Source organism: Eucalyptus grandis, chromosome 10, assembly GCF_016545825.1.
Source record: "Eucalyptus grandis isolate ANBG69807.140 chromosome 10, ASM1654582v1, whole genome shotgun sequence".
In the NCBI taxonomy this organism is placed as follows: Eukaryota; Viridiplantae; Streptophyta; class Magnoliopsida; order Myrtales; family Myrtaceae; genus Eucalyptus; species Eucalyptus grandis.
The window spans coordinates 25,587,009-25,609,053 of NC_052621.1; the positions used below are offsets into that span (position 1 = coordinate 25,587,009).

A 22,045-nucleotide genomic window follows, 5' to 3' on the forward strand; every position below is an offset into this window, starting at 1 on the left:
AAATCTCGGTTCCGTCGGTTCGGGGCCGCGGAACCGGAACCGAAGAACCGGAAAAGAGAGAGAGAGAGAGAAACTCCCTCTCAAATTTTCCCTCACTTTCTCGTCACTTTCCCGCCGAAACCCTAGCGCCGTCCGTCGCCGCACCGGGAACGATGCTGGAGCTCCGGCTAGTGCAGGGCTCGCTCCTGAAGAAGGTCATGGAGTCGCTCAAGGACCTCGTGAACGACGCCAACTTCGACTGCTCCGCCACGGGGTTCTCCCTCCAGGCCATGGACTCGAGCCACGTGGCCCTGGTGGCCCTGCTCCTCCGGTCGGAGGGGTTCGAGCACTACCGGTGCGACCGCAACATCTCCATGGGGATGAACCTCAACAACATGTCGAAGATGCTCAAGTGCGCCGGGAACGACGACATCATCACCATCAAGGCCGACGACGGGAGCGACACGGTCACCTTCATGTTCGAGAGCCCGAGTACGTTCCGCCTCTCTCTGTTTTCGGTTTTCGTTTAGGGAAGTGGATGGATGGGGGCGATTTTGGTGCTGTGTTTTAGTTTCGACGACGATGCTTCCGCGTGATGCCTGGAATCTGTTTGTTTCTTTTGCTGAGTGAGATCTGGATCTGTTGCTTTGGCTTGTTTCGTCGGTTGATTCTGGTCTTTGAGACGTTCGTTGTGCTGATCGTTCGTGACTATGGCGTGGTTAAGTAGGGTCAGCGCGAAGTATACGTTGTTCGCTGGGATTTCTAACGGAAAACGGCGATGTCAGCGAATTGTTGAATCGTTTGAGCTTTGTGTTGGCTTGATGCGGCAAGGTTATGTATCTGATCTGATACTGGTCCTTGTAGCAGTCTCAGCTTAGTATGTAGTCAAAGAAGTAGTTGACAGTGGATAAGCGATAGAAGCCCGTCCGGTGTCCACTCCCTTATGAGATAATTTCATCACTGTCCTTATGTATTCCACTTCATTCCTAAGGAGGTATAAAAGAGAAGAAAGACAAAATACCTTGACCAAGATGTCCTCCTTTTCATGCCTTCTGTAGATCATCGGGAAATGAAAAGGAGGTATGATCCTTGGATATTCTGTAATAGCCCTTTCAATAAATTAGTTGAAACTGCTGCCTGCAAACCTCTATTTATCAGCGGATTAACCCTATATGCGTATTGTTTGTATTTGCTTGTGCTAGTTATCAGAGGGTCCTAATGGGGTGAGGGAGGAGTCTATATCCCCAGTCAATTTAGTTTGTTCATCTCTTTTGTTATTCTCTTGGATCTTGTGTTCACAATTTAGTGTATGTTACAGCGCAGGATAAAATTGCCGATTTCGAGATGAAATTGATGGACATTGACAGTGAGCACCTTGGAATACCGGAGGCAGAGTACCATGCAATTGTTAGAATGCCATCATCTGAATTTGCTAGGATTTGTAAAGATCTCAGCAGCATTGGTGATACTGGTATTTTTTTCCATTCTCTACTCAATGGCTTCTGAAACTGAGTTATCTGAAATTTTTCGGCATGTTTATAAGATTGGAAATTTTTCTTGATTCATTCCTGCAGTTGTTATATCCGTGACAAAGGAGGGTGTGAAATTCTCTACTAGAGGTGATATAGGAACTGCAAATATTGTTTGCAGGCAAAATACAACTGTCGACAAGGTGTGTCCTGTTTTCTAATGGTCCATTACATTATTCATATAATGATTCTGGGAAACATTTGCATGCCTTTCACAATTTGAGGCCGCTCTTTCTCAAGAGCACACTGGTTCTGATTTAGTCTATTTGTTAATTGTTTTGGGTGAACCATTGCAGCCAGAGGAAGCTACAGTTATTGAAATGAATGAGCCAGTGACTTTGACTTTTGCACTGAGGTACCTGAACTCCTTCACGAAGGCAACCCCTTTATCCAACACTGTGACTATCAGTTTGTCTTCAGATCTTCCTGTTGTTGTCGAGTACAAGATTGCCGAGATGGGTTATATCAGGTTTTACCTGGCTCCTAAGATAGAAGAGGATGAGGACGAGACAAAGCCATAAGTTGCTGGGGTCCTGAATTAGTTAAACCTGTTTGCAGACTGCAGTAATTCATGTTCCTGTCTCAGGAAATTTTTTCTACTCTATACAGGTTCTTACCCAGGTTGGAAAATGTTTGTAGCTTTGAATCACTGTTGTCTTCCCCAGTGTATGGTTTACTCGTGCTACTGACTTCAGGGTGTACCCTAATGGATTTTAGGTCTTTCTTCCAACTTGTGGCATGAAGTTTCAATTACTTGCAACTTTTGCAATCTTTGTGGCTTTTTTTTTTTTTAAAGAGAATCATGGGTACAATAGAACCGTCCAATTTTGGGAAATGTTGAAGATGGTGCTTTCATCACATCATCTGTGCTACTGAGAGGAAGTTCATGAAGTTGTAGTCCTGGTTTCGTGACTTGAGATTGTGGATAAAATCAATGTGTGGAAATTGTGTTGCAGTTGGGTTTTTGGGTGGGATCAAATGATGATTAATCGACTTAACACAAGTCTGGTAGCATTACAGAGTTTATGCAATGATGCTTTGATATTCCATATGCATCAGTATTCTCATAGAGAAATTTCGGGGGTCATCTTCACCATCAACTATCTAATGAATGGAGCTTTACACGGTATGCGGATGGAGCAATGTCTGTAGGATTGTCATTTATTCCACTTTTATTTTTATCAAGGGAGTCATGCGATCACAAAGTTAGTGTTAGTTTACAGAGCGATTTGATCAGTACCAAATGGATATCAAACAATTAGGGCATGTTCATCATTCTATAAATTAATTTGTGTACATCGAGTAATATTCCTGTCATTGAATACGTTCTCGAATAATTGATTGCTATGTATGCAGCACAACTAGGGTCATAAAACTGTTGAAGTTGTTCTGGGCATAATTTAGTCTCCCCTAGACCGTTTCATTAAGTTGATGAAACCGTGGAGTCAAGGGAAGGGCTAGGCATTTTCCGTTGCCGTCCTGGGAATTGATCTTGGTTGACCTCCAACTACCCTTGATACTGGATCAGATGCCAGTGGAACCCGTCTTGTTTCTGAACCAGCTATATCTGGAAAACAAAAGTGATAGGAACTAAAATTTGAGTAATACAAGGAAAATGCAGTAGTTTTTATGAGGATGAGAGAAGAGAAGCTGAAACGCACCCCTTTTTTGCCTAGCGACCGCTTAAGAGCAAATCTGGAATTTTGTTATCGTGTTTAACTTTGGATCCTGACTATTTTCACGTAGAGCTCCCTATACTTTAGGGCTACCTGAATGGATCCATACGCTCGGAATTTGCTTCAATCAACTCCTTACGGTTTTTATTCTTGTCTTGAGTGAGACGAGGTTTCTTGTACTCAAAAGACAATACAATACTAAGTGCTCGTTCATAATGGTATTTTGTAGTTCCTCTTACGCCCATGACATCGTACCCATGTGAACAGCAAAACCAAGACAATACGGACAGCTTAAGCTATGTCCGTGATATCCAATTACCACGTTCCATGAAAGTTTTAGGACCAGTAGTTTACCGTAAACGGGGCTATTTGCAGGCTCTTTGTGCCCAAGCCAACAGAATAGAACCAACATACAAATGGCAGGACAGTTCGATCCTGTATATGAGGATTGCAAATGTCCGCACCTTACATTTTAGTACCCGCACCATCGTTCACTGTGGCAATTGCTTCAAGGTATTACATATGATCACCTGTTCAAAGAGTGGCATCTCTTACAACGTACCCTAAAGTCATCGTTTACGGTTTCATGGCCGGTTGGCAAGAGAGATTGTAGAACCAATATAATCATCTTTGCCTGGAATTTGCAGCACCTTCCAGGGGCAACGCCAATACTTTTACACCCAACAAAGAGTACGATAGGATATGGAATGCCTTACAAAGTAAACCTTGAGTAATACAGCCGTTACATGTCCTCGGTATGTCAGTGCAATAACCAAGACACGGGAGCCGATTGATTGAAAGAATGATGGCAATAGCCTTTTTTAAACAAGCTCAACCCATGTTCCTTCCATTATGCCCGAATTCTGCCTACTCAATTACATCTATTTCCTTCATCTGAAAACAATGATCTCTAATGATCAAATGAAAAGCATCACAAAGAATAATACACATCTCTCACAAGGCATACTCAATCAAAAAAAGGTTGGTCTTCCAATAATAACGATTTTTCTGAAGGGGTTGAACCAAATAAGGGAAAAGAGTATCCAGTCCCGCTCAGTACCTGACCGTAATTAGATGGTCTTAACTCCCCATAAGAAACATCAACTGCTATGACAGCTTCCAATCTTCACCGACATAACCAGCTTGATCACCAAGCTCTTCCTCAATGCGAAGCAACTGCAAGAAACATTTCCAAGTTTAGTCATACATAGCTTTCCTTCTCATGCAGTCTGACAGAAATTTCACACAATGGTTAAACCTTTTCACATTTTGTAGTCTTTGGGACCCTTTTGATGTTAAATTGTCAGGAATGCTCTCTAAAGACCGATACTTATCTAGAGGCTGAATCAACAGCTAAGATCTTTGGAATCTAGGGGCCGGCAATTCGTGTTCACATGTCAAATTCAGGTCATAAATTAGTGTCTAGTCATGTCATAGAAAATCATATTTTTGCCAAACAAAATAAAAATTGTTGAATTTTGAACGTCACTTTCAAATTTTCCAATATCAGCTTTCATAAAAGTGTTAAATTGAGTAAAATCTTGTCAAAATTGCCAATACCCATATGACCGCATTCAACTCTAATTTACATTCATTCCCCAAACAAGGTAATTATCGTTGGCTGCGAATACTTTAATGGTGCTTATATTGGAATTATCAAGAAATGAGAAAGGATCTCAACTTCTAAAATGCCCTGCAAAATCCTTAATAGAATCTATTCAACTAGGATATGAACTGCAATAAGAGGAGTTCAAAGATGTTCTCAGGAGCTCCCTCTTAACAGTTCAAGAGAGCCTATCTTTTATAGTTTTAATAACACAATGTGAGGCTACATGTTTAAAGACTTTGCTTCACAAATCCCGCTACCTCCTTCCCAGGTGTAAATGTTTAAGAATTGATGGTTGGGAAGGTTGTTAAAATCAAGAGCTGACTTAGGATGGATGGGACATCTGAGTGATCACATCATAAGACCATATCGAGATCATAAGATACTCAAAATTATGAAAGAATATGTAAGACATAAATAACTAGTTGATATAGACTATAATATTTCTTAAGATCACAACTTCATAGAAGTATCATTTTGGAGGCATATATCTTTACAAAAAACAGTGGTGTACATGAAGCTTATAGTCATTTTCTACAAATGCGAAGTTCAGAATATATTCACATGAAATTTGAATTGGTACTATTGATAGGATCGTGTCAGACTTATGATGCTATTAATTAGGGTTGGAGACCTATTAAGATCCTCCTTGAAATTTGGACCATTCTTAAGGTTTCATACGGTCATAGTTGATTCAGATCAGGATATTATCAATCATGACAGTTAAGATTATATTTGTCAATATGAAGGCAGACCTGGTTGTACTTTGCCAGTCGTTCTCCTCGACAAGGAGCACCTGCCTTGATGTGACCAGTACCTAGTCCCACAGATAGGTCGGCTATGAAAGTATCTTCAGTTTCACCACATCTATGTGATGTTACAATTCCCCAATGAGCATCCTTTGCTAGCTTGACCACCTCAATGGCCTCCGTCACCGTTCCAATCTGGTTTACCTATTGGGCATTTCGTACATGTGGTAAGTCTTACCCAAAAAATTCATACAGAAGAAAAAATTGGGGTACTTGTGATGGGGACATTTGCTATCACTGAACAATAGCTTCTTCGCTTTACAAGCAGGCCCTATTACCTTTTTTTCTGCTCTCTCTTTAAGGTAAACTGTGATATATAAAGGTTTCATGCGAATCTCAATGCCAAATAAGGCAGTTAACTAAAGCGAGAGTCTGATACCTTGAGAAGAAAAGCATTACAAGCGGACTCGTTGATTGCTCTCTCAACACGTTTGGGATTTGACATTAGCAAGTCATCCCCAACAACCTGAGAAATAAGTGTGAGATATCATTCATTTTACAATCACCACAAAAAGAACTGAGGAATAGAAACTTCAAATTAGATTGACTAATGCAATGAAGAGTTCTACCATGGTTATCGCTAGATCAAAAAGCTCTGCTAAGAAAAAATGCAATCAGAGAGCACTCCATGGTTAATCATCACTTACAAAGGATCTAACTTAACCAATCTGGTAGCTGCTCTTTTGCTGTCTTTGCTCTAGGTATTCAAGAATTGGTTTGAGAAGGGCAAGAGAACAGTAGCATCTAAAGTGTACTATGCATTACAGCGACAAAAAGGAAAAAACATAAGACTGCAGAATTTTTCTTCCATGGCAAAAACCGGTCATGGATAGACTACCCATAGGATGAAGAGATGAAAACAGAGGTGTACCTGGCAAACTCCAAGGCTGGAGAAATACTTAACATGCTCCCAGTCCTCCTTGTCAAATGGATCTTCGATTGATACAATCGGATAGTCTAAGATTGGGAGAAAAAAAAAAAAAAAAAGAGCGGAACTCATCATGTTTTATGCATGTCAGAGGCTCATGAAATCAAATAGGTAAATTTGAACTAGACTACGTACCAGAACAGAGCTCCTTATACATATCTATCATATCCTCCCCAGATTTGAAATTCTGCCCTGACTTATTTGGAAACTTGAAGTCCAGATCATATTTTGTGCCTGTATAAAGTAAGTAGATATATCAGTTTTGTAACAGGAAGAGCATAAGCTGCGTAACAAACAAAAGAGACATAGTCAAATTTTTCCTAGCTTTCTTGGACATGACACGTTTTATATATCCCATTATATGATAACAGAGTACTCCGATTAAATGTGCTGACACAGATTCCATGGGAACCATCATTAAGATATCATGCAAGAATTCTAAACACAGCTCCAAAAAATCACACAGCACATTGCCTTTCGAAATTTGATGCCACACTTCGACAAAAGTAATTCAAAACATTGAAATTGTTACCTATGCAAAAATTAGTAGCAGCGACATCGATAGCTATCTTTATTCTCTCGTTATAGCCCGTTCTGCTGATAGCCTCTTTAACCAGATCCAGGGCTTCTCTAAGGCTGCCAAGTACCATAAGATGTCAATCAGTAAATCAAAATGAAATTCTTTATCTATTCTTTTTTGGGTTGATGTTGGTTGGATGGAACCCCTACCTATTGAATATGCTGCTGTATCATTGTTAAAATCGTTCTTCAAATAAGAAATGAGCAACAACTAGACACAGCTTGAACGATATTGATCCTCTATCATTCATGTAGTTTTGCTTGTCTATTTTTGCATGTAAAATGTGTGACAAAGATAAGTATGCAACCTGGACACATTCGGAGCAAAGCCACCATCTTCACCCACATTGCATCCCTGTGGACCATGTTTCTCCATAATAACAGCCTGCCTTTTTGTTAACAAAACATTAACATCAGTGACAGTCTATACATACACATGGACATTAGTATAAAATAGTGTTTCCGTGGATCAAGAAGGCTAACTAGACACAAGATAGTAAAACAGGATGGACATACAGAATAAACCACAGTAGAATAGCTAATGATCAATTTTTGAGAAAGATAGAAGGAAGTGTTTAGAACATCATCAGATAAAGTTCAGAAACGGTATAATCTTTATGTGCTTAGATGGAAAAAAAAAATTAATGACTCATGGACGTTGTTTAAGTACAATGCAGAAACTGAATGATCAAATTCAAAGTACACCTTTAAGTGATGATAGGTTTCAGAACCCATTTGTAAAGCCTCCTCAAATGTGGAGGCTCCAATTGGTAGAATCATGATTTCCTGTCAACATTTACAGCCAACAATGGGTAAATTCAACAGATTATTCATAGGTACATAAAAAGCTAAACAATCCACGGGCACACAAACAAGCTGATATTGCATACCTGAATGGCAAGGTTGTTTCCAGCATGTTTTCCACCACTTATAACAGTGAAGGAAGGTACTGGAAGAGTCAGGTCGGGCTTACAAGCAAGATCAGCAATGTGCTTATAAAGGGGAACCTGCACAGAAGGGAAGTAGAATGAAGATTTTTAAGCCGATAGAAATGGATAAAAATCTTCTTAAATTCCATATGAAAATACACATGCCTCCTTTTCAGCAGCACCAGCTTTGCAAGCAGCAATTGACACAGCCAATATTGCATTAGCTCCCAGCTCACCCTACAAGATGATTTCTCTCAGACCATGTTGTATTCAAGGATGTGAAGAGCATCCCTAATTTTTCACATGAACCATAAGGCAACAACTCCAAAGAACCATTATAGTCCACCAAGGGCAAAATTAGGATGGATAGTCTTGTATTATATAATTAAGACACTGTTTTGCTGTCTGTGACAGTAGAAAGGTTACTTACAAATCATACATTTTTCAAAGTATGCGCCCAAATCACTTTCAAGAAGTAACATAACCAGCTAGCATTTATGTTGGTCCAAACAGGTGCTGTCTTAGAACTCATCATACAAATCAACTATGCATGACTATTCATAATAGAAGAATTGGACAAGTTCAATGTCTTACTGACACACGACAAGGTTCTTAAAAGACAATTTCTTACACACCAACGTGAAGGCTGGCGAACCATGTACAAAACTGCAGCATCATAAATTTCCTAGGCAATGTGTTCACAAAATGCGTTCTCCTTCAGGCAACTCCGGGCAAACAATCAATCCCTTCATCAAAAAACAGGTACCTTCTTCTCCGTTTTGTCCAGGTCTATCATGGCCTGATCAATCTGAGACTGAAGAATAGGATCCATCCCTATCAGTGCTTCGGAGATTTTCTCGTTGATATTCCTAACAGCTCTCTGTACGCTATTTCCAAGATACACTCCCTTGTCCCCGTCCCGCAATTCCACAGCCTCGTACCTGCAGCCATCGCCAGGCAAGCCATCACGCCTCGCGGTCGAACCAACAGATCGCGTCGGTACTTCGTATGGACTATACGAGTGAACTCAAACAAGCACCAGCAATTCTACCGCTACTTCAAACTCACACGCACCAATCCGCCAGTATATAACGCGAAACGAAGAAAACGAAGAAAGACAGAGAAACCTCACATTCCGGTCTGGTCGCCGCTCGGAGCCGAGGCGCGGAACATCCCTTTGTGGGTGTACAAGTCGACCTCGACAGTCGGAACGCCCCTGCTGTCCAGTATCTGCCTGGCCTTGATCTTCGTTATGACCGACGGGACCGCCTTCCTCATGTGATTCGACTGCGAAACGAAATCATCCGGTTGAGCAACGACGGCAGCGCATCAGCCGAGGGGCCACCTCTCGCGGCGGCGCGAGGCCGTTCGGCTAGCTCGAACTCGAAGAACGCGCGGGAAAAGATGTTCAAGGAAGGAGGAGGAGAAGGAGACGATTGAGGAAGAGGTCTTACGATGAAGAGGACGGGATCGGGAGTCTTGGCCCTAACCGCGGCATTGACGGCGTCTTCGATTTTGCGCGAGAGCATGTGCTTGTCCAGATACTCCTGCACCGACATCGTTCCTGAGCCTTCTCTCTCTTTCTCGCTCGCTCGCGGCGGATCGATGCTCTCCGGAAGCACGATCGAGCAGGAGGTAGTCGACCTTCAGGAGCGACCACCTCTGTTTCGCATTTCTTCCTCGCTTTGCCCGGGAAATGGGTCGGGTCGGGTCGGGTCAGTCAAAGGCCCGAGAGAGTCCGGAAAATTGGATCCGTCTACTAGGCCCAAACGAAGTGATATTATTGTTCCCCATCTCGATAGGGAGAATTTCTTTTCAGGAAGCTCCTCGTCGAGGTCACGATCAACGTCGTCACTGAACTTTCTGTGGTTGGTCATTGTATACATTAATTGAATAAGTGACGCTTCAATGGTTCTTGTATACATTAATTGAATAAGTGATGCTTCAATAATTCTTACTCCTTTCTTATTTTTTGTAATTCCTATGATGCAATTAGAGCTCTCTGGATCCAATCACAGCCGTTTAGTAAGAACAAAATAAAAATTCCCGTATTGTGACTTTCCCAGCGCTTCTGATAGCACGACCCTGATGTCGACAAGTTTCTCTGCCCTGCGGAATGGAGCAACAGAAGTCTTGAGAATTCGAGCGAATGTCACAATGAGCACGTATTGTACATATTTTAATCTTTCGCCTTCTTTTTGCTCATTCTTGGTTATTCTAATTTTATAGGATGCCTATGAAGAGACTCTGGCCAGTCGTATCGTGAGTTCCTAAAGTGTCTTCTCAAGATATGTACAACAACTAAAGCACCTTACATGATTCAATGTTTTGGAAATTGGGTTTTGAGGATAAGTGCCATTAATTCGTCTGTCTGGAAAGAAAGCTTTTCCTCCGTTTCGGTTCGCTAGCTTAAAAAGGCATGTTTACATGATACTTTTCCCTCCGTTCTTGGGGGGACCTTGTGAGAAGGAATGTGTTTTTTGTGCTTGCCCTTTTCTTTCTATGTTTAACACTCGGGATACTTCCCTTCACAGCACGCTGGATACACATTCAATCGTCAGGCATTGGTTCTATGATAGCTTCATTTCTGTGCTGAATGTTCTTTGGTGGAGAACTCGATGCCATCAATTAAGAAAATTGATGTACAACCACCATGCTAACAGGGAAGTAAATCAGGCCGACACAGAGGCACATGTCTAAGCATATTCATCTATAGAAACCAGATTAGTGCTCGAAGCCTCCGATTAAGACAACTCGGAAGGCCCTCTGAGATGCACGAGACAAGCTTCGCGCCACCAATAATAGTCCCATTAAAACCAGATGACAAGATGCCTAAGCTATACCTCGATAAAGCATATTAAGTACAACAACATGCCCACACTCGGTTGCACGTGTATATGTTCATGTTCGTGGTTTTTCCTCTTTTTCCCCCTCTTTACGATACAACAAAAGCGCTAGAGGATCCGGCAAAGTGGCGTATTGATCCTATAAGAACCTTCGAGGCACCAAAATGTCGAATCCTATACACACCTGGAGTAGCTGATTCAGGTATCCTCCATTCTATGGCGGCCATGCTTCGAGTGCTCAGTTTTGAAGGTCTAGACCATTTGAACCGAAGGCAGAAATCGTCATCATCGTAAGCTGGAACCCAAGTATCTTTTCCTTGGAGCGCCTCCACAAGGGCAAATGTACCTTCGGTCATCAGGTCATTCCTTGGGCAAGCTGACCAGAAGACCACCGACACCGTGTCACCTCTCTTGAAAGTAGAGTTTGTGGGCACATCAGTTTTGACATCCCCAAAGTTCACTCCAGCTGGTGTTGCATCCATCACAACCGGTGTGAGTAAGCTTATCTGTTTAGCTAGAAGATCCGGGGGCTGCGGACCAGGTTGAACAGGTTGGCCGCTTAACATTGCGCTTGCAAGTTTCTTGAACTCTTGGATATATGCACTGAGAGTGTGGGGACCATACAGTGTGGATGCACCCTGAAAGCACCATTAAGCACATATTTTGTAAGCTGAAACATCTCAGTTACTTTGGTAGGCTGCTTTAATATTGCCAGTCACTCGTATAAACTTAGGGAAACAACCTCCGGATGTGGAAACCATGCCTTTTTTGGTAGCCACCATGCAAGGAATTTCATCCCTCCCAAAAAAAATCTTTTAGTTCAGCAATTCAGTCAGTCAATGAGCATACCTTTCGCAAACTCAAATGATCTTTCTTGTTATAAAATTTCCCTTCCCTGAACTTTGTTTATTTTGCTATAACAAAATCATGTCCGCATGATGTTCCATTCTCTTCAAAGAATGCAAGTATAATTTTCATCGTGGAATGGAAATAATACCTCATATCGCTGGACCTGATACTCATCAAAAGTAGTCACATACTGAGAATAGGTATTGGTCAACCCTGCTATAACAACATGGACATCGCCTTTGAAATGTCCTTCACCTCCACTTGTAAGCACCGTCCTTATGGCTTCACGGAGACGCCTCCCAGCCATAGTTGTGAACTCTACAAGAGAGTTGCCATACACCGAAATGATTTGATAAGATACAAAAGATACCAAGATACCATGCATATAATGATGCAAGCAAGCTGGTTCAGATGATAGCCAATAGTGGCAGCCCAAATTTTTTTCAGATCTCACAGTTTTAATACGCTACCTGAAAGGAAAATATTAAATTTGACCTTTTACGCTTTTGAGTCTAAACACTTTTGACTAAGTTCATGTCCATCTTCCATTTAATTTGTAAGCTGATATAGATTGATTGAAAATAGGTTTTGGTCACTCAAGATGACTCTCGAAAGCATTAGTTGGGTACTCCAACTAGAAGTGGTACTTCAACAAAAAAAGAAAAAAAAGAAAATTGACTCTTGACTGGGCATGAGCTGGGTAACTTGTGCCGTATTATGACTGGCTTCCATGAAGTTAAAATTGAATTATAGACTTATCTCCAACACTAAAATGCATTAATTGGCTTATTATTTTGGTGAACACTAAAAAAAGACATTTCTAAAAATATATTTCATGATGATAGTGAAATCAGTAAAGTAAAGGAAATAAATCACTTCTATTTCTACAAAATTTGTCCAGAGTGGACAAGGCTGATAGATCCAAATTAACGTGTTTTTCAAGAAACTCTACCAATACGTCCAGGAATACTTGGGCTACAATTTAAATGCATTTGACAATCACTCAATTACAAACGCAACCTTAATCCGCGTCAAACTGTCATACTTTCATAGGAATAGAGAAGGGAGAAGAATACCTCCAGGTACGCTGAGAATGACTAGCTGTCCTATCCTGAACATTTGAATTGGAAGAATTGAAGGCTGCAAAAACCATAAAGGCAATAAAATCATTATTGCAGTGTGAAACAATTGAAGCTATCACTCAAGTTCTCCATGCATCTATATTCATCTGATATAAATGGATGGGGCAGAAATTTGAAAACCAAGATATCTTTCCATTCATAAAAATGATGTATAGCTGAAAATTCCCCATCTCCTTGACATTCTAACTAGAAAAGAAAGAGAGTCGATTTTGTGTAAAATGCCCATCCAACAACAGCGCAAGTGTCAGAAACAACCAGCTAGGCAGTACCCACATGTAGACAGCTTAACAGATCTCACTTCACTTTTGCCAGATCTCATCTCATTTGGGATGGACTAGGTCCCTAACCAATCTGACAAGGGCAAGGAGTGATCAATGAGGCAAAAAGATTCGGACAAGCTGCAGTTACTGACAAGCTTCCAGGAAGGTGAAAGGTATTTTAAAGAACAAAATCAAATGTTGTAGTATTGCCAGGTGACGGGTAAGTGCCAAAAGTCTGTAAGACCCTGGATCATTAGATGGAGAGAGAGCACACAAAATAATCCATAAAGAAAAGCTCATCTCTAAATGATCACCACATGAGTACTATCCAAAGGCTTCGTCCGTGGGGAATGGGCTAGATCATTTCAGATGGTATTGGGGTCAGGTTTCAATCCGTCATGCATAAATTAAGTTTTTTTTTTTTTTGCATGTGATCTTTAAAATTATTTTGTATGCGGCTCTTGTTTGTCCTAGGACCATATGGTTTCAATCAGATTTGCACACGAGAGGTGGTGTTAATTTATCCCACATCGTCTGCTGATGAGATTTATCTTGGGCTTATATGCATGTACTCTTCTTCCACTATTAATTTAATTTATTTGTGGAAAATTCTAACACTTGACAACCTAAGTTTTTGAGAAAAATAATTATCTAACATTATATCAAAACATAAGTCACGAGGGCAAATCCAAGCACTACCTCTTATGTTTATTTTTCCTGTAGATTGTTTCTCAATTATTTCCTTAATGTGGTAATGTCTAAGAACACCATTTTTTACGTAAGGTCCAGCTTGTATGCTAGAGTCAATATTAAGGCTTTGTTAAACGTGCTAAATGAGGAAATGTTTACCTTCAAAGTAGTATTTATGCATATCACAAGGAAAATCAATGCATTAAAAATTGCAAAATTGCCTTATGTCGCTGCTTAACAAGGGCTCTGGAGGCACATTTTAAAAAATCATGGTGCGATATGCATCATGTCTATGTACTGACAACTTCAGATTCATGACAAATGGTTGCCTAATATTTCTGCTGATATAAGAAAGGTATGATTGAAAAGTTCATGATGCATGGTATACTGCAAGCAACCAAAATTAGGATGTAGCAACTTACTGCCCAATCATATGGCTGCTTCATTTCACCAGTATCGAGCAAGATGGGCTTTGGATGCTGACAATCAACTTGTGTCTGGTTCGGAGTTTTAAGCAAGTTGCGGACCAGCTTCCAAAAAGGATTTCCCTGACATAGATGATAGAATAGACAATCAACTTGAAAGGATATACACTGTACATGTGTAGGGAATACCAGTTTAGGGGTTAGAGAATTGCCAATAGTCATTACCTGGTCATCCCCTTGCTTAAAATCAAAAGCTCCAGGTCCATCTGTTGTTCCGGCGGCAAATGCAAATCCCATGGAAGCAGGACATGTTTTTACCACTTCTGAACCTCCTCCCTGTTTAGGTATTGTCACCTCAAGGTTGGAAAAATCCAAATATACGTGACGGGAATCAACCTTCCCCCGCAACTGTTCAGATGCTTTGTTGAAAAGATCCAAAGCTTTTTCAAATTGCCTCTCCCCAATTATACGTGTGCTTTCAAATTCATCTGGGTAACTGCCACATTAAGGAAAAGATTCTTACAATTAATGTTCGAATGGTTGCTGGTTTTTATACTTTATACCAGATACAGGAAATTGGTATTAATACCCTGGTCCACGGCCATAGCACAACTCGTTCTTCCCACCGCAGGTACTGTGATTAAAGTCACAAGGTAGGCCAGTGTCTATGCAGAATGCTCCAAGCACATTCGGGCTAACATCACCACAGTTTGTTTGACAAAAAGCAGCTACAAATCCAGGTTTCTCAGTCTGCCTTAGAGCACTCCTGACACGTCTAGCAACACTCAGAGTCTTAGTCGCTGGTTTACCAGGGGGAGACTGGAAAGATGCAGCAAGCTCCAATAATTCATGATCTGCATCAGAATTAAATGACTCAGCTCTATAGTCCAATTCATCAATTGATACCATAAAAAGTAGTGAATCAGACAACCCAGAATTAATCAGCATAATGATTGTAACAAGCCATCCTCAGAGTTCGATACTATCTGAAGATGGTAATGTATCAAGAAAAACTCTATGTTTGGAATAGTTACTTGAATGGCTAAGATAAAATAGATTATTACTGACAATCCTGTTTATATTATTCTACCTCCAGTAGAAAACTATTGGATACCTTTGCAAAGCAACAATGAATTGACAACGATGAATAAACAGCTCAGCTATATCATACAAAGCAGTGGGGAACAAATTGCTTACGATTATTATGAACTTCAGGTACAATGTTTGAGACTCTTCGTGGATTTCCACCATCTTCAAGATCATCGGAATATGACATTTCGACACCATTCTTGTTAAACCAATCTTCCATAAAACGAGCAGCTGCGCCTTTGTTATCCCCACTAATCAACGAGTTTGTACGACTCATAGAAGTTCCATGCGTAGCAAACCAATTGAAGCTACCCACTGGCCCCCACTCGCTATCCACAAACTTCAAAAGTGTCATTTCTTTGTCAACGTCATACTTATATTTGCTGCGTTCCGCTGCGGGGTTATTGAGGTAACCACTGGGACTGCGATTTACTCCCGCATCCAAAAGTTCCCCTGTTTAGCCATTGGCAGAAACTTGGTAAGATTAGAAGTAAAGATGAAGACCTGATAGAAGAAATTGGATTTCTGGATGATGACAAATTGGCAATTTCCAAGAAGAGGCATGTTTCACTTAGTAGGTTGCTTCATGAAGTAGAGATTACCATGTCCAGGTATAAGGCAGGCCCTTCATTCAAAAGTGGTTATACAAAACTGAAGATCGAAGATTTATGGTTTAAGCTTTCAGTTTCATTAACATGATAAACCTCACAGCCAGAGAAACAGAATCATTGTTCCTCGTTACATATATGCACATGACATGATCCAGCAGGAAAATTAACAGATCTTTAGGGGCAGGCCCGCAAGTACAAAGACAACATGCTCCAACTGAAGAAATCTAAGAGCAGGACCAAGAACACACTATTCTTGCCCATATGGTACAAAACCACAACAAATTCTCAAAAAGTGTTTGAATTGACGCAGACTGCAAACCTCAGGCTTAGGAAGAAACCTAACAAATAAGATGTTGAGATTGTGTCTCTTACCTTTATTCACGAAAACTGATCCCGGCCTGAGATTTTCATGAGCGTCTATGATGCTCTTTTCGATACCATCAACAATGACATCAAATGACTGGCGCACAAAGCCAAGAGATGTGACAATATATACAACATATTGGAGGAAGCCACCGGGACCAGCATGCGTATGGATCCCACTGATAGCTACATTACTTTCAGTATACAAGTCACCATACCTGCCAACATGACAACATCCGTTTGGAAAGCCCTCATTAGATAACCCCTTTTTGCATATATTAAGGAATGTTTCTATCTTCACAACATTAGTGTCGCGATTTAATCAAGACTGTACCAACAGAAGTAAAATCACAACAAAAATTGGCATAATGCAAGCGCTACCTCGCCTTCAATCTCTCGAGCACTTTGATTGTCACCAACTGAGACGCCATGCAAGCATCGAGATTCACGAATGCGACACGCTTCCCTTTTGGTTCCGCCACGATGAATGCCCTCGCTCGGAGCCTGAAGTGAACTCCCGCCGCAACCTGTTCCGTATTTGCGTAACCCATCATGTTGACATCAGCAGCAGGGCCAGTGATGTCGTAGCTCCCAAGACCAATCAAATAATTGGAATCGGAGCGCACTCCCACGCTCCCCTGCAGAAGCAACAGAGAAATCCACAGCCAAGCAGCCATCTGTGGTCTCCGGATGGGGAGATTGAAGCAACGAAGGAATCCCATCACAGCTCCGGCGGATAAAACGTTTCGGCTATTCAATTCGCTCTCATTTTCTATAAAGGAATCGGAAGAAAAACCGCAATTCATCATCTCTGTGTGAAAAAATAAAAAATAAAATAAAATCGCAAAGAGGACATAATCCAGCTACTCTTCAAAGCGAAAACTTCAGCAAAACAGAACACTCAGCAGATTAGGGCGAGCGAAAACAAAGCACCAGCCACGCGACGTATTTAATGCGACGGTACCAAACGAGAGCAACAAACGACGATCACCGACCATTCACCGTATTCTCACGCTCTACCGATCAACGCCTACACATGATAGGCGTAGGGACGTCGACCTCACCTGTTCGGCAATATAACTCAGTAGCTAGCTAAAAGAAGCGACAATCGACTGACGATCGACCTCGCCTACACCGCCGGGTCACCGGAGCGCACAGCTAAAGCGACCGGTCAGCGGAACTCTCGCGCGAGGAAGCGCGAGGAAGCGCGAGGGCGATGGCGGATGGGGGAAATCACCGGCGCGGTCGTCGGAAAAGCGAGGCAGCGATAAGCAGGGAACGGAACTCGTACCTTCCGAACGGCCGGCGGCGGAAGGTCGGGGCCCGCGAGATCGACGGCGGACGGCGCAGAAGGCGATGCTCCCGGCTGGTTCAGTGGATCCTCGGAGAAGACGAAGAAGAATTTACAGAGAGAGAACGAGAGAGAGAGAGTACGTAGGAGTGGTGGATGGAGTCGGAGGGAGGGAGGGAGGGAAAGCTGCGAAGCGAAGGCAAATGCCGGTTGGTAATCTTAAGCTTCGGACTTTTCCGTTCTTTCCTTTTCCCCACTTGAATTTTTTTTTTTTTTTGAATTGATCGAATTAAATATTTTCCTTCTTTTGATTTTTCTTGATGTGGAATTTTAAGTATCCGAGCGCGGTTGACCGGCGGGTGCACGCAAGCCGCGACCGCGACATTTTTTGGAGCGGGAGGGAACGCTCGTACGTCGCTATCCGCCGCCCCCTCGTCGATAGCGACGGCGGAGCTTTTGTCGGAGATACGGTTCCTTTTCTTGGAGCGATCGAGCGAATCGATTTAATTGAGAATTAAATCATTTGCAATTATGAATGTGTCTCCTGTATGCTTTTTTTTTTTTTCCTTTATTATGCAGATACATTTTATAATAAATACAGACTTATAAGTACAAGTCTGTATCATAAAGTGATATGCTTTTTCCTGATTTCTCGAATCGTTAGTTTCTTTTCTATTCCGTGTTGGTCTTGTCTCTCTCTTCTTCTTCTTTTTTGTGTTAAACTTTGCAACTTCAGACATAATCATATTCATTCATAGGCATATCGAAATCACGCATATTTGGTTGTACCACCTTTTGATTTTCTCTCCATATTTCTTGTTTGTCTCCACTATTATGTAAACAGAGATGTGTAATATCATTGACCAAAAATACACTCCATATCACATATCAAAATTGTGTACTATCAGGAACCCAAGTAATGATATCAGATGAAGTTTTCCACTTATAATTGCCATCTCGTGATCATTATGATGTAACTAAAGGAAAAATTCAATATCAATGTTGCATTTGAGTGCCGGAACTTCTTTCCTGATCGCAATTGCGGATTATATCAATGACTTCTCATGTAATCGGCATGGACTTTGGAATTATAAGATGCGTGATCGATAAAGCTAACACATGCAACATGCGATATGTGTGCATTCATGATTTTTCCGATAACAAAGAAAGGATTAATGGTGTGTTTATTTCATAGAAAATGAATTATTTCAAATTTTCTAAAAATATATATATCTTAAATATTTTCCAAAAAATGAATTTACGAAAAATAGATTGGCCATCCATGAAGATATTTAGATATAATTTGTTGTCAATGATGGAAAATTTTTCATTAATTAATTATTTCAAGTGGTATAAATAATCATTTAAAAAAAATAATGTTTTGTGAAACAAAGGCACTCGATTGCGAAATTGATGCGTTGGGTGGGTTTCTTTTTCTTCCCGCCGCGATCACGTGGTGGACAAAAGAAGTGCCAGGAAAATGGAGTGCCATTCCCACTCCGTTGTCATAGCCCCGAAGACACGCCATCCGAGATCACCAATTTTTCCAGAGTCCCATGATTGCGCACGTACCGTAGATTACAAACTGGACACGCCCGCGTATACCAATGCGTACGTATTTAAGTACGCATAATTACATGAAAAGGGCCAAAAGTTCTGTAATCGGACCATATCTCTATACGTATAATTACGAGCGGGATTAAAGTTCAATCATGAAACTCTTGTGAGTCCGTCCGTGAAATTACGAGGTTGGCTTATACGTGTTCCTCTGTATTCCCCAAACGTTTGTCTAGTTCTAATATTTGGCATGTCAACGTGAATTTTAAAACATAATAATTTTTTTGTTTAGTCGATTCGTGTATTGAAATATAAGACGGCATGGGCTCAGTGATGTGTAGACTTTTAATAGGGTCTCGCATTTCGACAGGTTGAATTCTAATTATTCGTGTTTTCATGGACAGCAGTGTCAAGCTGGCTCTAATTGGCCCGAAAATCTTTCTTATCGAATTCAAGTGTCTTAGCTAATGAGGGTGGCTTATCTTTGATTGGAGTTCAGAGGTTGACTGAACTTAGACGATAACTCACCTTAATTTCGGGCGATGCCCAAGAAAAGGACATAATTTTGTAGAATTATAACTAACACTTCCATAAAAATAAAGTTAAGATGGTGATGAAATACATTTGTCTTTTTCAACAAATGAACTCAACTAACGTAGTCTATTATTTTCCAAAGTATTTAAAAATTGTCACGTCGGATTTTTTTGATACTTTAATTAGACACGGTTAATAGAAGTATTTTTGATTGGATTCTAAGAGGTTGACTAAACTTGGACGACAACTCACCTTAATTGTGGGCAATACCAAAATAGGAGCACTATTGCGTAGAATTATAACTAAGACTTCCATAGAAATAAAGTTGAGATTGGGATAAAATACATTTATCGTTTTTAATAATCGCTCAACTAACTTGTTTCCATCATCTTCCAAAGTAACCATCACGTTATATCTTTAATTAGACATGGTTAATAGAAGTATCTTTGATTGAATTTTGAGAGGTTGACTAAACTTAGACAATAGCTCACCTTAATTGAGGGCGATACCAAAATAGGAACACAATTGCGTAGAATTATAACTAAGACTTCCATAAAAATAAAGTTAAAGATTAAGATGGAGTACATCTATCGTTTTTAATAAATCACTCAACTAACTTGTTTCATTATCTTCCAAAGTAACCGTCACGTTATATTTTTTTGGTTGCTCAACTTAGACAGGGTTAATAGAAGTATGGTTTCTTATTACAAAACACTCAACACTAGTATATTTATGTTAAATTTACTTCTGTCAATTCATATTAAATTTTATTATCAAATTATTGAGTTTGATAACACGTGACGATTAACATATGTACTATTAATTTGGAGATTTATGCTCCTTTTGTTATAGATGTATCGGTTTACGATTTCCATTACATTAATTATTTTAAATGGTATAAGTGATTATTTTTAGGATAATATTTTTCTGAATGATCTATTTTCACCTTGGATGGGTTTATGTTGTACGACCAAACATGGAGCATGGGGTGTCATTCGCACTCCGTTGTCACAGCCCGGAAGACCCGCAATATGAGATCACCAATTTTTCAAGAGAATCCTGAGATTGCGCATGGATCGTAGATTACCACTGGACATATCCACGTATATCAACTTGTACGTATTTAAGTACGTATAATTACATGAAAAGGGCCAACAGTTCTGTAATTGGATTATGTTTCTATACGTATAATTACCAGCCGCAATCAATAAATTTTTGTGAGTCCATTTGTGTATTTACAAGTTGGGGTAATAACAATAAGGGTGTCCCATAACTTATTTTTCGCTTGCTTGAGAGTCATAATTTTGAAAAATCGATTACTTAAGTGCCATTAACGATTTGTCTCACTAGAAAATCTGACATGGACGCCAGTCATATTACATGATTTCGCCAACACTAATGTGGACAATTTTTTAATTTTTTTAATATTTTAAATTATTTTTTAAATTTTTTGAATTTTGTATTTCCTTTTTTAGGGGCCGGGCAAGGTTGCAGAGGCTACTAGCCCTAGGCGAGGTAGCCTCCCCCATGGGCACGAGGTCATGATGCCCTTGCTCAAGGCCTTTGCAGCCATACCCAAATTGGTGGAGGGTTTTGCGCCTGATTGGTTTAGCATTTTGAAAGCCCATTAGGAAAATGCAAAATAGTTTAGCTTAAAAGACTTTAGGCAAATGTAAAAACTGTTTGGTAAACTATGCTTTTGAGAAGTAACTTTGACAGAAATGCCGTTTGGTAGAAAACACATTTGAAAAGCCTTTTGGTGATTAATATTAATTTTTTTTTAATTTCATTTGTTTAAAATTGAAAAAAAATAATGTATGCAACTTTTTAAATATAAAATTTGACAATAATGCTAAAAAAATAAAATACATATATATAATTTAAAAAAAGAGACCAAATCCTTCATCGAAATTTTTTAATTTTTATTTGTTTAAAATTGAAAAAATAATGCATGTAATTTTAAATATAAAATTGAAAATAATGCTAAAAAATAAAATACATATATATAATTTTCTTTTAAAAAAGACCAAACCCTTCGTCGGAATTTTTTAATTTTTATTCGTTTAAAATTGAAAAAAAAAATAATGTATGCAATTTTTAAATATAAATTTTGACAATAATACTAAAAAAATCAAATATATATGCTAAAAAATCAAATATATGAATAGTTTTTAAAAAGACCAAAATATTTTTAATTTTTTTTTTAGCATTTATATAAATTTGATTTTTTTAGCATTATTTTGGCATTTAAAAAAATAATAACGAGAGCAAAATAAGAAATTTGAAGAATGAGTTATGATAGTTTTGGAAAAAAAAAATAAGTTTCAGCATTTAGCCAAATATTAAAAACTCA

The 22,045-nt window shown here is 39.8% G+C and overlaps 3 protein-coding genes across 4 annotated transcripts; 1 reads left to right on the forward strand and 2 right to left on the reverse strand.

Annotated features, from left to right (window-relative positions):
* The first annotated feature begins 16 nt into the window (after positions 1-16).
* LOC104422418 (proliferating cell nuclear antigen) lies at positions 17-2,482 on the forward strand. Its single transcript, XM_010034742.3, has 4 exons — positions 17-471; positions 1,298-1,450; positions 1,554-1,651; positions 1,805-2,482. The coding sequence occupies exons 1-4, from the start codon at positions 153-155 to the stop codon at positions 2,027-2,029; spliced, it is 795 nt and encodes a 264-aa protein (XP_010033044.1). The 5' UTR covers positions 17-152; the 3' UTR covers positions 2,030-2,482.
* A 1,374-nt stretch (positions 2,483-3,856) lies between these two features.
* On the reverse strand, positions 3,857-9,696 carry LOC104422419 (cytosolic enolase 3). The gene is made up of 13 exons (XM_010034743.3): positions 9,490-9,696; positions 9,168-9,322; positions 8,802-8,976; positions 8,201-8,272; positions 7,997-8,113; positions 7,812-7,892; positions 7,415-7,491; positions 7,060-7,163; positions 6,663-6,761; positions 6,471-6,556; positions 5,979-6,065; positions 5,546-5,743; positions 3,857-4,360 (listed from the first exon to the last, which is right to left on the reverse strand). The coding sequence occupies exons 1-13, from the start codon at positions 9,592-9,594 to the stop codon at positions 4,292-4,294; spliced, it is 1,425 nt and encodes a 474-aa protein (XP_010033045.2). The 5' UTR covers positions 9,595-9,696; the 3' UTR covers positions 3,857-4,291.
* A 941-nt stretch (positions 9,697-10,637) lies between these two features.
* On the reverse strand, positions 10,638-17,783 carry LOC104422420 (neutral ceramidase 1). 2 transcript variants are annotated; one of them, XM_010034744.3, is made up of 10 exons: positions 17,602-17,783; positions 16,692-17,082; positions 16,320-16,528; positions 15,445-15,789; positions 14,837-15,101; positions 14,473-14,743; positions 14,245-14,370; positions 12,807-12,870; positions 11,879-12,048; positions 10,638-11,519 (listed from the first exon to the last, which is right to left on the reverse strand). In XM_010034744.3, the coding sequence occupies exons 2-10, from the start codon at positions 17,030-17,032 to the stop codon at positions 10,971-10,973; spliced, it is 2,340 nt and encodes a 779-aa protein (XP_010033046.2). In that variant the 5' UTR covers positions 17,033-17,082; positions 17,602-17,783; the 3' UTR covers positions 10,638-10,970. The 2 variants fall into 2 exon arrangements, with proteins under 2 accessions (XP_010033046.2, XP_018719759.2); XM_018864214.2 differs by having other exon boundaries at positions 16,692-17,121.
* Between the last annotated feature and the right edge of the window lie 4,262 nt (positions 17,784-22,045).